Source organism: Centruroides sculpturatus, unplaced genomic scaffold (assembly GCF_000671375.1).
Source record: "Centruroides sculpturatus isolate CEXI.00-Female unplaced genomic scaffold, Cexi_2.0 scaffold54, whole genome shotgun sequence".
Classification (NCBI taxonomy): domain Eukaryota; kingdom Metazoa; phylum Arthropoda; class Arachnida; order Scorpiones; family Buthidae; genus Centruroides; species Centruroides sculpturatus.
In genome coordinates this window covers 975514-990969 of record NW_019384340.1, presented here as the reverse complement: position 1 = coordinate 990969, position 15456 = coordinate 975514, and the positions used below count along the sequence as shown (strand labels likewise).

At 27.2% G+C, this 15456-nt stretch overlaps 1 protein-coding gene across 1 annotated transcript; it reads right to left on the bottom strand.

Moving 5' to 3' along the window:
• Window positions 1-660: 660 nt before the first annotated feature.
• LOC111634174 lies at window positions 661-11520 on the bottom strand. Its single transcript, XM_023378883.1, has 17 exons — window positions 11201-11520; window positions 9837-10138; window positions 9625-9751; window positions 9447-9541; window positions 9245-9375; window positions 8867-9045; window positions 8703-8798; window positions 8503-8605; window positions 8145-8211; window positions 8007-8058; window positions 7871-7920; window positions 7719-7794; window positions 7503-7635; window positions 2119-2218; window positions 1290-1378; window positions 1148-1210; window positions 661-806 (listed from the first exon to the last, which is right to left on the bottom strand). Exons 1-17 carry the CDS (start codon window positions 11228-11230, stop codon window positions 661-663), a joined length of 1839 nt encoding a protein of 612 aa, XP_023234651.1. The 5' UTR covers window positions 11231-11520.
• Window positions 11521-15456: the final 3936 nt, after the last annotated feature.

Below are 15456 nucleotides of genomic sequence, written 5' to 3'. Positions count from 1 at the left end.
TGCTTTCATCACGTTTGTTTCGTCACGTATCGTACAATATACGGCGCATTTTTACATTAACAAATAATGTACTTTATTTATAGAACATTAAATGTCTTTTCCTATAAATTTACTCTAATTATTTTTCTCTTTGTGAAAGCAAAGTTTCGTTATGTTTAATGAATAATTTATATATTTCTTCTCATAAACGTAATTTCTAGAAATTATAAATTGATTTTTAAAGGTAGATGTAGTTGTAAATCGGAAGACTAAGTTAACAATCAGCCGCTAAATTGGTGAGCGAAGTGAACGTGATTGAAATTTTAAATAAGTAGATCATTGTAACTGCGCTTTAGTTGTTGATAATAACTTAGATAAAACATGTAAAACTTTGGTAAATTATCTACAGATTTCAGTCACGTATTTCATAAAATATAATACACATAATATACATTTTTTTTCTAATAAGTTTTGGGAGTTTCATAAACAACAGCGGTTTTTCAATACTTTCCAACTACCTTGTAGATTTATTATGATAACACCTATATATTAATCAATGTTAATTTATCAACACTATATTATAATATTTTCAAACTCAAAATAGAAAGAAGTTTTATTAATAAATACAATAGTTTAATCCATAGTCGTTTAGTACATTTTTTAAAAGTTGCTAATGTATAACTACTTTGCATTTAGATAGTTAATTCTCTCTCTGGTGATTCGATATAGATAAATACAAATGACTTCCGAGAAATCACATACTGCAATTAGAGATATCCCCAGCCACATTCCGATATATCCACCGACGTAACCGAATAATTCACTGACTGAACAAAAACAAATGTTACAAATTGTTAAAAATAAAAACAAAAAAAAATATTTATATTCTACGATAAAAGTATTATCGTAGCCACAAGGACTTTTAATTAATTTACGTATTCGTAAACAGTGAAGAGCCTCAAAGGAAAAGACGGCTATGTTTATGTTAATTAATTGTGTCAATGTGCTTATGAATGATGTGTGTTTACATAGTATATTAAGAATAAAAGTTATCGCTAGTGAAGATTAAAGAAAAATTACTAATTTCATTAATTTTCAGTTATATTTTACATTTTTACAATAATGAATAGGTTAAATTATAAATTTTCTAAGAAACTTACTTACTTACATTCCTTCTGACATTCGTTGTAACAAGATGTCACATTTATTTCATTGGTAGAATAAAAATCAGCTAGAAAATATTAAATATTTAATGAAAATACTTGAATTAAATTTTCGAATTCGAGAAAAAAAATATTAGATACACTTACCGGTTGCATCGCAAAAGTGTTCATTTGTAAGAAAAGGATATTCGGTAGATACACATCCAAATTTTTCTTTTGCATTCATACAAGCAATGCTAAATGCCATAAAAGGCAAATAAATGAAACACTATTTGACATGCCATTACTTATAACAGTTATGTTACATAGTATATCTTACATCACGATTCGGTATCTTGTTCTTTTTGAATAATAAGTGCAGTTTGTACTGTAAGGAGCCGGCAATAACGATTTAATTTCCTAATAAATATGAATATAAATCTTGAATATCGGTGATAATATTTATTTTTTATTAGTGTTTTGTGTAAACACTTACTGTTTTCAATCGGACCATATACACACTTTCGGGTTGAACAAAAAATCCATTTATGAAAGGATTATCGATTGAATCTTTAGAATGAATCGATATCATAGCACCAATTTAATAATAAAGACATAATATATCTTCGGGGTTGAAATGTATAAAAATTGCACCAATGGAATTAATCTGGAACTAAATTTAAATATACGATTGCGATAAGAATAATGCATTACAGTACTTCATTACTTTTCAAGAATATAACTTCATATGTTTGCAATTGAATGAATCATTAGGAAATGCATAAATTGCCTTATAATCACAGCATTAGATATTCCTTAGTGAAGTTTCTGTTATGGTATCACAAATTAGGCCTATACATATTTTGCATCATTTTTTTGTATTTTCTTCTCTGCGAACACTAAGATAACTTTACAATCATCGTGGGCTCAGCAAGGCCAATAATGAAGTCGATTTTTTTTCATCTAAAATTTTTAAATTCACTTATAGAAGAATTACTTTTGCATGTGAGATGGTAAAATGTCTTCTAATCTAATACCAAATTGATCAAGAAATGATCTGTTGTATTGGACATGTCCAAGAAATGATTTGATGGAAACTGAAAGTAAATAAAAATTACTGATTAAAAATTTATGAAATTTTGTTAATATACTTTAGAAGTTATTTTTTTAATACTGGATTTTTATTAAGTATATTTATTGAAATTCAATTTAAACTTGTTAGTGACTTTCCACCAACATCATTTCACTCTTAAACCATCCACTATAAAGCTTTATACTAAAATAATAAAGCATTCTGAGTACATTGACCTAAAATATATCTTCAAATAGATAACGTGAGTCTCATAGACTCACTGTATTAGATGTCGTTGAGACCGGCAAAAAGTATTGTACTGTACATACTCCGATTGTGTTGTTTGAAAATATAACTCCTTTCTGCTAGTGTATTACTAAAGTTTCCAGTTACTGCTGCGAAATTACGTAAACTAAGTATTTGCAGCAAGTAAAAACTTGAAACGTATTTTGTAAGAACCTGAAAGGAATGATCAAGATTTAGATATAATGGTAAGTCCACGTGGTCTTTTATTTTAACTCGGCAAAAAACAATGTCAATTACGTAATATTATAAAACGTGCTTTATATATACCGGCTAGTCGTTCCTTGAGAACGATACTGTATACAATCAACATTCAATAAAGATTTATATGCCGTACGTGTATAAATAGGTTCAAATAGCATTTGTCGCATAATGTAATTCAAAGGAACAATAAAAAAGAACACGTTTTGTACTAATATTGCAGTTCAAAATAACAATAAAAGTTAATGATTTTACATTAAGTTTATCGTACTAAATGTGATTTGCAACATTTTCCAGTTTTCTAATTAATATAGCCTTCTGCCTTCTTTGGTTGGATTTTGACGCTTACTGTATAGGCCTATAGTGACAAGGCGAAGTATTGACTTCAATAAATCTTAAGCTAACCTATTCCTGTATTTGTTTTGTAAGAGATTCTAAATAATAAGCGTAATTCGAAGCAAACTCTATTTAATTTAAATACGTTACTGTCGAGTAGATAAAGCTGGAAGCAAATTACGTGATGTATGTAGCAAGGTCTATAGCGAATGACATATGGAAGAATATACATGCATTTATGAACAATGAAATCTGTGTAATAAAACGAAAGGTTTCATTATATACAGATAGTCTTAGAGAGGTTTTATGAAAGTTATATTTTAATGTATTCTGCATTACTTTTATTTACGAACATATAATACACATTCCACGCAGTAAATGGTAATTCGACAGATTACAGTAACAAGATCCGTATTATTATTGATTCTTAATACTGACTGTATTAGTCACGTATTAATCTATTTAAGTTCCGATTCCAGTAGCCGTTTATAATAACAAATAAGGTATGGATCCAGCAGACACTTATTAGTAACGATGCATATCTACAAAGTTTAGGTTAATTTAGTTTAATAGTTACCAGTAATTTTCGCACAAAAAATGTGGGTGTAGTTATGATACCTCGTTTACAATTTACTAAAATGAAAATGGGGTTCCATAATACCACTTTCTCCTATACATCTTTACTAAATAGTTAGCATAAATAGTTCAATTACTTGAAAGAGCAGAAATGAAATTAAAGAAAAATAAATAACAAACACTTAAAACGTGCATAAAACTAGTTTAATATTCTGAACTTTTGATAATTCGGAATTGTTTTGATTCCCCTTGTGATTTTCCTGCTGGATTGAAGAGAATCGATTGGAGATAATTAGAATGGTCAAGTAAACATGCTTATAGTGTCACACTTAAGGAGTTGTAATGTCGACAAAAGGTGGCTTTGTGCCACTTAACATTGCGATATTAATTTTGTTTTGACAATTTTCTATCTTCTTATTGTCAACAGGATAGGGCTTAGTCAATATGGCACCTTTAGCTAGAGCGCTACTGGAATCTGTCACCTATGCTCATGCATAATCTGTCATTAATTAGTCATAAAAAATTTAAACATTTATTTTTTATTTTACTATATCCGGAAACAGAACTACACAAGTAAAAAAGTTTTGGAATGATATGAGTGGAGTATAAGCACACTTATGCTTTATTTTCATCCATCCATACTGTTAATACTCTTCTTCTATTCAACCATATCAGCAGTCTTTCTTTTCAAAAAAATTTTTATCTTTTCATCTGACTTACTACACGAAACATTATATTATATAAGCCACTGTCAAATATTTGAAACTGTATGAAGACAAACTAATACTAAATTATTCAAGTACAGTAATTTTTAAACAAAAAACAAAATTAATAATTATATAATTCATTGAAAAATTTAATAATTATTTCGATAATTGTTTCGTTACTATTATTACAGAAACAATAAAAATGATTGTTGCATTCTAAGATTGTTTATTTCGGAATTTATTGTTTACAATGTCCTAGAACTGTTCCAGAATAATTTCGTACAGTAATTGTGCCCGGAAGCACGATTTTATCTGACGTGGAACCCAGGAACGAAAATCTAACAACTGTTAATATAGTTAAGTAAATTATATGACATTTTTTATTACAGAATTGCTATATATTTAGCAATAGATACACCACAAATTACACGCTCCATCTGACCCAGTTTGGAGTGCAATAAGCTGTCCTCGGCGCCAGGTAAGTATTAGTCCATCAATCAGCACGAATTTTAGACCCAGAAAGAAGTGAATGGACAAGTTCGATGAAGGCCCAAGAAAAAGGACTGACGATGTAACAGTGTTGTTTATGGAAAGATAAAAAGACATTGAAGTCTTTAGTTCATGACTTATCCTCCAGTGTATTAAGAGCGAAGAAGAAATAGCACGAATTTCATTATTTGAAGATTAAACGTTTTCATCAGTTTTATTACAACACATCCTTACAAACACCCCTCACGATAACATTCACAATTGAACCATTATCTAGTATGTTTATCGCATCCAATCATTTACATATCACGCTTCGTTACAGTAAATGACACCGTCACATAACACCAACACCGCTTCCCAAAATCCAACCCCTAGGTCCTCATCCTGGGAAGTGGAAACGTCACTCTATGTTTTCGATTGGCGACTAAAGAAACTCTGGTATTTTTTCCACAAATATGAAATAGACTTTTGTCTCCATCAAAATCCCCCAATACATATGTTCTTTGTATGTTACTATTATCAATAAAATAATTACGTTGTTCGGATAATTATATTATAATTATATACGTAAATATATATATATATGCAAATGATTAAATTATTAATACAAATTAAGATATTAAGAATTATCCTCGTATTGGAATTATTTTGATTTGCAAAAAAGAATCAACAGCAATGTCCATTTTGAAGTATTCTAAAAGTTATATTATAGACTATTGGCCTTGCCCTAACCGTTTGATACGATATGATATTTTTTAAAATATATGAAATACGTAGAATGTTTCTTAACGAAAACAGTCTTAAAATTCTTTCTGTTAGTAAAAATAACTAATTTTATTGGGATAGGAACCAGTATGAATCCCTAAGATTTCTCTGGACCCAAAAAAAACCCTAGCATTCCTTTCGACGGCCCTACATATAAGGTTATTTATATCTTCTAACGTTTCAGATGTCGGTATTTTGATAATTGTATTTATAATTGTTTAAATATTTGAAAACTTAAGTTTGTCCTTTAAGTTTTAAAAAGCGGGGTTTTTTCTTTTTTAATCCTGCTATTACTATATTAAATTGCCAAAGAGACTAATGACATTTTATACTTCCTGTATATTATTCTAGATTATAAGGTAGGAAACATATACAGGCCTATCTTGTTTTTTTCTAAACAACAGCTAACGTACAGTACATTTTTAATAACAACATTCTTTATTAGTCTGATAAATTAGTAATAAAATAACAGAATATAAATACAGCCTATATTTAGTTCATTAATGTTTTCAACTGAATAGATTAAATTAATTCGATTCCACATTAATGTAACTTCATTTGCTTAATTTTAATTTAACTTAACTTTAATTACACATAATTTATTTAACCTTAATTCCTTAACATTAATAATAGCAATAGCTACAAGGAAGAGAAGATTATTCAATTAAATATAACTAGGATTTTAAAGAAATTAGCTTGAATTTGTCACAAGATGACTCATTATTCTTTAAAATCTAACCAGTTAATTGAATGTTATTTAACAACGAATGAATTAAAATATACTATAAACATTATAAGGAGTTATATTTTGAAAATGGAAACAATATGAACTAAATATTAGGATAATAAAATAAATATTTACCATTAAATCTTCTTCTGTAATATTTTTTGAAATGAAAATCTGATCGAAATGTTTACAAAAATCTTCTCTGTCTTCTACCTTTGTACATTTGTTTGGAAAAGCGTGACAAAAATTTTTACGTCGAATTCTTTAAACAAATTTTATAATATTATATTCAATTAATACAGTTATTTATAATTATTAAATTAATGTAAAATAATTTCTTAAATACTAAATACTTACGAATTAACATCGCAAATGGTTATTGTTGGTTTCGGAAGTTGATTGATGTTTTTATGCTCGATGAAAATCTCCATAGTTGTTGGATATGTGAAATAAATAAGAAAAAACTGAGTTAATTGAATAATAAAACCAAATACGCAAGTAAAAAATATTACGATTTTAAAAATTTGCCTTATAAAAATTGTTCTGTAGCAATTTGAGGAATTCCTGTCATTATTGCATTTTTAAGAAGTTCTTTAAGATACAAATTCTGTTCTTTTTCTGTCGGATCTTTTACCCTTTCTATATTATTATCTGCCATGTCTGCTGGAGTAAATTATGCAAAGTAATACCAAGAGTAAAGTACAAGTCGACCCCCTTATAACACTGTTGATTATTCTGTTTTATATGAATTCCATGTTGTACGAGTCACTTAGATTTTACAAATACGTGTGCTGGGCTATGAACGGCTCACGTATTTGTAAAATCTAAGTGACTCGTACAACATGGAATTCATATAAAACAGAATAATCAACAGTGTTATAGGGGGGGTCGACTGGTATATGTATTAATGAGAAGAGGAGTATGAGTAAGTAGAGGCGAGGTTTTAAAATAGAAAGTGTTGCGTGTAATGAAGCTGGGAGACAAATTCAAAACGAAAACTTTTTAGAAGAGATTATTTTTTTATTTTTTAAAAGCTACATTGACTGATCTAATGTGATAATTAATCTTCTCTTATCTTCTCTTTAGTATAATTTTTATTAAAATAGCTTATTATACAATATAGATTGAATTATAAGGTATTTTAAAATTCATCTTTAAAATATTAAAGTAGAATATTTAATAGTAATTTTATTTTTTTAAAGTTAATTTCGGAATTTTTCCTTTTAATCTATAGGAAAAGTAAACAAATAGAGTTTCCAGTAAATCGAAAACAGCAATTAAAGATATTCCCAACCAAATTCCCACGTAACCTCCAATGTATCCAAATACTTCAATTACCTATAATAATAATATAAAAAAGATAATCTCAAATGATATATTCAAAAATTAAATATTTTAAATCGAAATAAATATAAACTTACTTGAAATTGTGGCTTATATTTATATATTAAAATTTCGGGACTTTTTAGAAAAAAACTCAGAAGTGAATGCTTAATTCTAATGAATAAAAAAAATCAATATGTAATTAATAATAAATAAATTAAATTTTATTTTAAAATTAAATCAAATTTGCCTGTTTCCATGTTTCCTAACTGATTCGGGATTCTTTAAAACGTCGGTACACTAAAAATAAATATAAAATATTCAATACAAATTATGTTTTTTTTTTAACTTTTTTAAATTGTTTATATTATAAAATCTAGACTTACATTGTTGCATTCTATGGGCGATTCATCCACGCTATATCGAAAAATGTAATATCTGAAATTCATTTAATACGTTTAAGTTACATATAATGAGTTTAAGTACATCTCTACTGTCTGAAATCATTTTAAAAAATATCTGACCTGCAGTTTATACGGCACTTTTGGTAGCAATCTTCATTATTTAAGTTTCTAACACATTGTAGAGAATCTGTGATGAAAAATAAACTTAATTATAAAAGGTAATAACGAGTAAAGTCGGACTCTATTTGAGATATCCAAGTCCCCTTTATCTCCTCACCCCCTCGATCTTTAACCACCAAAATTTAGTAGTATCAATCACCCTAATAAACAAATCTTCCTGCAAAATTTCAGAAATTTTCGACAAAAAGCACAGGAATTATTAAGCTTCAAATAGAGTTAACAAGATCATTCCTCCCCCTCATATACAAGTAAGAGAATAATTTTTAAATAATAGAAAAAATATAAATAAGCATCTTACCGAAATCATCACAGAATTTTCCTTCGAATCGAAATGGATATTCTTCACCAACACAGCCACACTTTTTTATCCAATTTATTTTACTACATTCAATTAAGCAGCGCTAAATATTTTAAATTAAAAACTATCGGTCTAATGATTAATAATTTTTAGTTTAATTTGGTTTAATTTTATATTTATACAGAAATAAATATACTCACATCTCGACTATATAGTATGTGTCTTGTTTTACCGTGACTTCGATCATACATTTTACAATTTGTTCTATAAGGAGCGGGCAACAGATTGTGTTCAATCTGAAATAATATTATTTGTAAATACTATATTTTATCAAATAATATTATATAATTTATTTTTCACTTACAATTCTCAATTGAATTCCGTATTTCCTACCGGGTCTAATAAGCACACCATTGATAAAAGGATTAATTAATTGAGTCCTCGAGTGAACTGATAATCTGGCACCGATAGGAATGGTTGGGTAGAATGTTTCTTCGGGATTAAATGTAACATTCATCTCCACAAATATATTGGATTCTGTTACTGAACAAAATGTCATTATTATTATTTTATAAAGTACACTAAAAGGGGTAGAGATTTCCAACAATTCCGATTCTTGAAGGAGAATTGCATTATCCACCACTTACTCCACAATGCAGTTCTAGCTTGGGTATGTACTGTGCAGTATTTGATAAATTATAAAATAAATTTTTATTAAAAAAAAAAACAAGAAATTGCATACCAAGTCTTTTCGAATAATGAATATAATTTTCCTTTGCGAATTCGTTAGAGTAAACTTTTGACAAATCAACCGTATAACATTTTCTAATCTCTATTCCATCATTTGCTAAAATGACACGATTAGAGAAATTTCTGTAAAAACAATACAAAAACCTGTTTAACAATTTATCTTATTTAAGTTTAAAATCATATATATATATTACCTATAAGGATTTAGCATATCTTCCACTTCATCTCCATATTTTTCTATGAGAGTTCGATTGTGAGAAGTATAATAATAATAATGCGGTAGTGGAAACTACAGTATTGTTATTATATTATTTTAAGTATTTAATAAATTAAATTGGAAATAATTTAATTTATAGATATTTAAAATCTTACTAATAAATCTTCATTATTATAATTTTCTTTTTGACAAAAATGATTAAAGTGCTGGCAGAAGTTCCTTATGTTTTTAGGCCTTTCACAATTATCAGGAAAATCTTTACAGTACATTGTTCTTCGTACCCTGTACATCAAAATGTAATGAAAATTTAATTTCAGGTAATAACATTTTAAACAAAATGAAATAAATATTAAAAAATTAAACGTACTCGTTTAGATTACAAATAGTAACCATTGGTTTTGGGAGATTCTTTATACTTTTATATTTCACTAAAATTTCTAAACTCGTTGGATATGTGAAATAAAAAGAAAGGAACGATCCCAACTGATAGAGGAAACCAATTAAACAAGCAACGAAGACAAATAATTTGAATATTCTTCGTTTATTATTGCTCTCCGTAACTATCTGAGGAATTCCGGTCATCAATACTTTTCCTAATAAATGGACCAAATATACACGTTTCTCTTCGTTAGTTGGTTTTAAAGTATATTTATTTCCTTCCGATTTCACCTAAAAACGATCGCATTTATTATAATAAATAAAGTTAAAGATTTGCCAAATTTTTTTAAAAATATAACTTAAAATTAAATTATAATATATAAAATTACTTATTATAATCAGTACTAAGATGTTTCACAATATTAAGGTTGATGATTATTGATATAAACTTTCAATTAAAAAATTCTGGCGTGAAAGTACACTATCTTTTTATTACTATGAACGTTAGAACAGGGATACAGTATAAAATACAGGGATAAAAAAATTAAATTAAACAATATATTACAGGAAAAAAATTCAGACAAACAAGTTGACAATAAACGTCACGATATCTATTATACGTAATAACAGTTAGGTATGATATCACACAATCGATTAGTAAAAGACTAGTTAAAGAAATACAAAAATTAAGAGAGCAATTGGTCATTTAACATGAACATTTTGAAAAATTTTTAACATATCAAGGAAATTTTGAGATAAATATATGCCAGAAATGTAAACAAATTAATATTATTATTGATTTGTACTAAACGCAACGTATTAATAACGGTATTAATGCTTCAGGCATTCGTTGGTGTTGGTTTGTTAAATTTTTATGTATAAATCAAAAATAGACTAACTACTATAGTAATACTGTCTGAATTTAAGATTTATTCAGCAGAATTTTACATTTGTGGAGTGAGTGATTCAATAAAGAAACTCAAAACATGGGCGATCTGCTGTGGATGGAGTGTTTCTCGGAAGGATTTTCAATAAAAATTGGCCCGTGATTAGTTGTTAGACACGCGAAGAAAACCTAGAAAAATTCCACGTGGACAGCAGTGTTCTGTGGCTTTATTCACTCGTGAGCGCTGTGAGTACCCTTCGTGAATTCCTCGAAAGGTACTTGCTCCGCAAACCTCTGGGACGTAAGCGAAATTGTTATTATGTACTTTAAAAGTTTAATGACATTTGCGTTTAGATAATAGGTTGTTCACCTTTTTTCTTCTCTTTAAGAGTGAAACATATATAAAATTAATTTCAGCTTAAAATTTTTAGATAATGAAAATAAAAATAATTAAATAAAAAGTATACCACTAAAAATTTGAATACTGCCAGACACATAAAAATACTTGAAGAAAACTAGTACGGTTTTCAAAAACAGATAATTCGAAGTTTTGATCACATACGAATGTTTCGAATTCCTCTGGTATTCGAATTAAAAAGGCATAGAATAAGCTTTCGGTTATTATAGAATATAACATAGAAAAACTATAGTAATCGGTCAAATTTTAATTACAGGTCAAAGAGGCTGTGTCGTATATCGAATGAGGTTGGACTTAATAAAAATTTTACTCCTTATCGGCATTTACAATATTTTTAGAAACTCATTTCTACCCTCAAAATTTAGCCGATTTTTTCTTCTAAAGTAATTAATAATATAAAAGTTATTTTTCTGTATTAATTAACAATGTATTCTTTTTAATGTTTATTTGTTTAAAAATAGCGACTAAAATTATCCCACGCGTAATTCAAATCTTTTTCATAGTAAAATAAAAGAGCTTAAACCATTTTTCCTTTATAAATTTTCCAACAATTTAACTTTTAGAAATTAAACAATTCAACGCTTTAGTCATTTTTCTATAATAATTTCAATGTGAATAACTCGAATTTCTTATTTCAAATATTAAAATACTATAATAAAATAAGTGAAAATCAATTTTACTTGAGTAAGATGTCTATCGCTATTCACAAAACTGATGCTGCGGTCCCCATGTAACCTATTTTCTTGAGTATGGTTCATTTTGACCTAATGTAAATAAATAAATAATATATAATTGAAATTTCTTTCGTGAATAAATGTATAACTTTTATTACTAATACTATATTATATATTAATAATGAGAATAAATAAAAAAATTAAATAATCACAATAAATCTCCTTCTAAAGTAAGCAAATATACATACCTTGTCAGTATTTTACAAGAAATAAATAATATCAAATGCCAATGTTATATAGTTGTATACGAAGTGGATATAGGGACAAATGAGTCTAGTAGTGAATGAAATGAAAACAAAAGACCGGCCATAATATAGCGAATTAAAAAATTATCAGCGTAAAATACGTAAATGATCATTGGGAATTAAATTAATTAAATAAAGTATTTTTATTTATCAAGAGAAAAGATAAAAGTAATATAGTAAAATGCTTTTAATATTAAACTATAAATTATTCATCCCAGTATTAAAATTTATTAACTCTGAATATTTAAAATTTATTTATTTATTTTTTCTCACAATTATCATTATCTCAGTAGAGAAATTTCATTAAATAATTTATTTATTTATAAAAAGAAGGGAGGTGTGTCTTAGTTTGTTTACAGTAGATATTACGATAAATAAGTTTACGATAAATAGACTATAGATGGTTGTTTTCTATGCTAAAGAAATATCTTTTAACAAATCTGAAAAAAAGGGGTTTCTATGAAATTCATTATGAAGGCTCAACATGATTTATTTCAGATTCTATTTGGCAAAACATTCTGTCTTCAATGATTAATCGAGAATTGGTGTTGGTGCCGAAATGAAAAAACTTCGTGTGGATTACTTTTAGCCAAACTGATTATGGAAATTGAATAATCCGTTTCTTGCAAACATTAATTCTTTCGTGAATAATATACGTACTGTACAAAGTATTTTCCACGCATTTTACAAAAATTACTGGAAGTGCGGTAATCTAGATGGAAAATCGTCAGAGGCTTCATAATAAAGAAAAAAAGTACGTTTCTGCCGAGTTCCCATTTGCACGATCATAAAAATGAATGTCTGCCAACACCTCAAAACTAAAATTATTTACCATTTTCAATCGTATAAACACAAAAATAAAGCGCTTCTGCAATGCAGTGACGAAAACGTTTCGTGGAACTTTTGGAACTTTTTGAACTTTTGAGGATTGTGCATAAAGGAACTTTTGAGCANACGTTGTTCGGATAATTATATTATAATTATATACGTAAATATATATATATATGCAAATGATTAAATTATTAATACAAATTAAGATATTAAGAATTATCCTCGTATTGGAATTATTTTGATTTGCAAAAAAGAATCAACAGCAATGTCCATTTTGAAGTATTCTAAAAGTTATATTATAGACTATTGGCCTTGCCCTAACCGTTTGATACGATATGATATTTTTTAAAATATATGAAATACGTAGAATGTTTCTTAACGAAAACAGTCTTAAAATTCTTTCTGTTAGTAAAAATAACTAATTTTATTGGGATAGGAACCAGTATGAATCCCTAAGATTTCTCTGGACCCAAAAAAAACCCTAGCATTCCTTTCGACGGCCCTACATATAAGGTTATTTATATCTTCTAACGTTTCAGATGTCGGTATTTTGATAATTGTATTTATAATTGTTTAAATATTTGAAAACTTAAGTTTGTCCTTTAAGTTTTAAAAAGCGGGGTTTTTTCTTTTTTAATCCTGCTATTACTATATTAAATTGCCAAAGAGACTAATGACATTTTATACTTCCTGTATATTATTCTAGATTATAAGGTAGGAAACATATACAGGCCTATCTTGTTTTTTTCTAAACAACAGCTAACGTACAGTACATTTTTAATAACAACATTCTTTATTAGTCTGATAAATTAGTAATAAAATAACAGAATATAAATACAGCCTATATTTAGTTCATTAATGTTTTCAACTGAATAGATTAAATTAATTCGATTCCACATTAATGTAACTTCATTTGCTTAATTTTAATTTAACTTAACTTTAATTACACATAATTTATTTAACCTTAATTCCTTAACATTAATAATAGCAATAGCTACAAGGAAGAGAAGATTATTTAATTAAATATAACTAGGATTTTAAAGAAATTAGCTTGAATTTGTCACAAGATGACTCATTATTCTTTAAAATCTAACCAGTTAATTGAATGTTATTTAACAACGAATGAATTAAAATATACTATAAACATTATAAGGAGTTATATTTTGAAAATGGAAACAATATGAACTAAATATTAGGATAATAAAATAAATATTTACCATTAAATCTTCTTCTGTAATATTTTTTGAAATGAAAATCTGATCGAAATGTTTACAAAAATCTTCTCTGTCTTCTACCTTTGTACATTTGTTTGGAAAAGCGTGACAAAAATTTTTACGTCGAATTCTTTAAACAAATTTTATAATATTATATTCAATTAATACAGTTATTTATAATTATTAAATTAATGTAAAATAATTTCTTAAATACTAAATACTTACGAATTAACATCGCAAATGGTTATTGTTGGTTTCGGAAGTTGATTGATGTTTTTATGCTCGATGAAAATCTCCATAGTTGTTGGATATGTGAAATAAATAAGAAAAAACTGAGTTAATTGAATAATAAAACCAAATACGCAAGTAAAAAATATTACGATTTTAAAAATTTGCCTTATAAAAATTGTTCTGTAGCAATTTGAGGAATTCCTGTCATTATTGCATTTTTAAGAAGTTCTTTAAGATACAAATTCTGTTCTTTTTCTGTCGGATCTTTTACCCTTTCTATATTATTATCTGCCATGTCTGCTGGAGTAAATTATGCAAAGTAATACCAAGAGTAAAGTACAAGTCGACCCCCTTATAACACTGTTGATTATTCTGTTTTATATGAATTCCATGTTGTACGAGTCACTTAGATTTTACAAATACGTGTGCTGGGCTATGAACGGCTCACGTATTTGTAAAATCTAAGTGACTCGTACAACATGTAATTCATATAAAACAGAATAATCAACAGTGTTATAAGGGGGTCGACTTGTACTTTACTCTTGGTATTACTTTGCATAATTTACTCCAGCAGACATGGCAGATAATAATATAGAAAGGGTAAAAGATCCGACAGAAAAAGAACAGAATTTGTATCTTAAAGAACTTCTTAAAAATGCAATAATGACAGGAATTCCTCAAATTGCTACAGAACAATTTTTATAAGGCAAATTTTTAAAATCGTAATATTTTTTACTTGCGTATTTGGTTTTATTATTCAATTAACTCAGTTTTTTCTTATTTATTTCACATATCCAACAACTATGGAGATTTTCATCGAGCATAAAAACATCAATCAACTTCCGAAACCAACAATAACCATTTGCGATGTTAATTCGTAAGTATTTAGTATTTAAGAAATTATTTTACATTAATTTAATAATTATAAATAACTGTATTAATTGAATATAATATTATAAAATTTGTTTAAAGAATTCGACGTAAAAATTTTTGTCACGCTTTTCCAAACAAATGTACAAAGGTAGTCCAGAAACAAATGAATCGTTCTGT

Coding starts and splice junctions, on each gene's coding strand:
- LOC111634174 (XM_023378883.1), bottom strand. CDS start 11,230: ATGTGTCTGGCAGTATTCAAATTTTTAGTG. Junction 10,139..11,200: donor CAGTATTCAAATTTTTAGTG/GTATACTTTTTA, acceptor GATCGTTTTTAG/GTGAAATCGGAAGGAAATAA. Junction 8,799..8,866: donor ACGGAATTCAATTGAGAATT/GTAAGTGAAAAA, acceptor ATATTATTTCAG/ATTGAACACAATCTGTTGCC.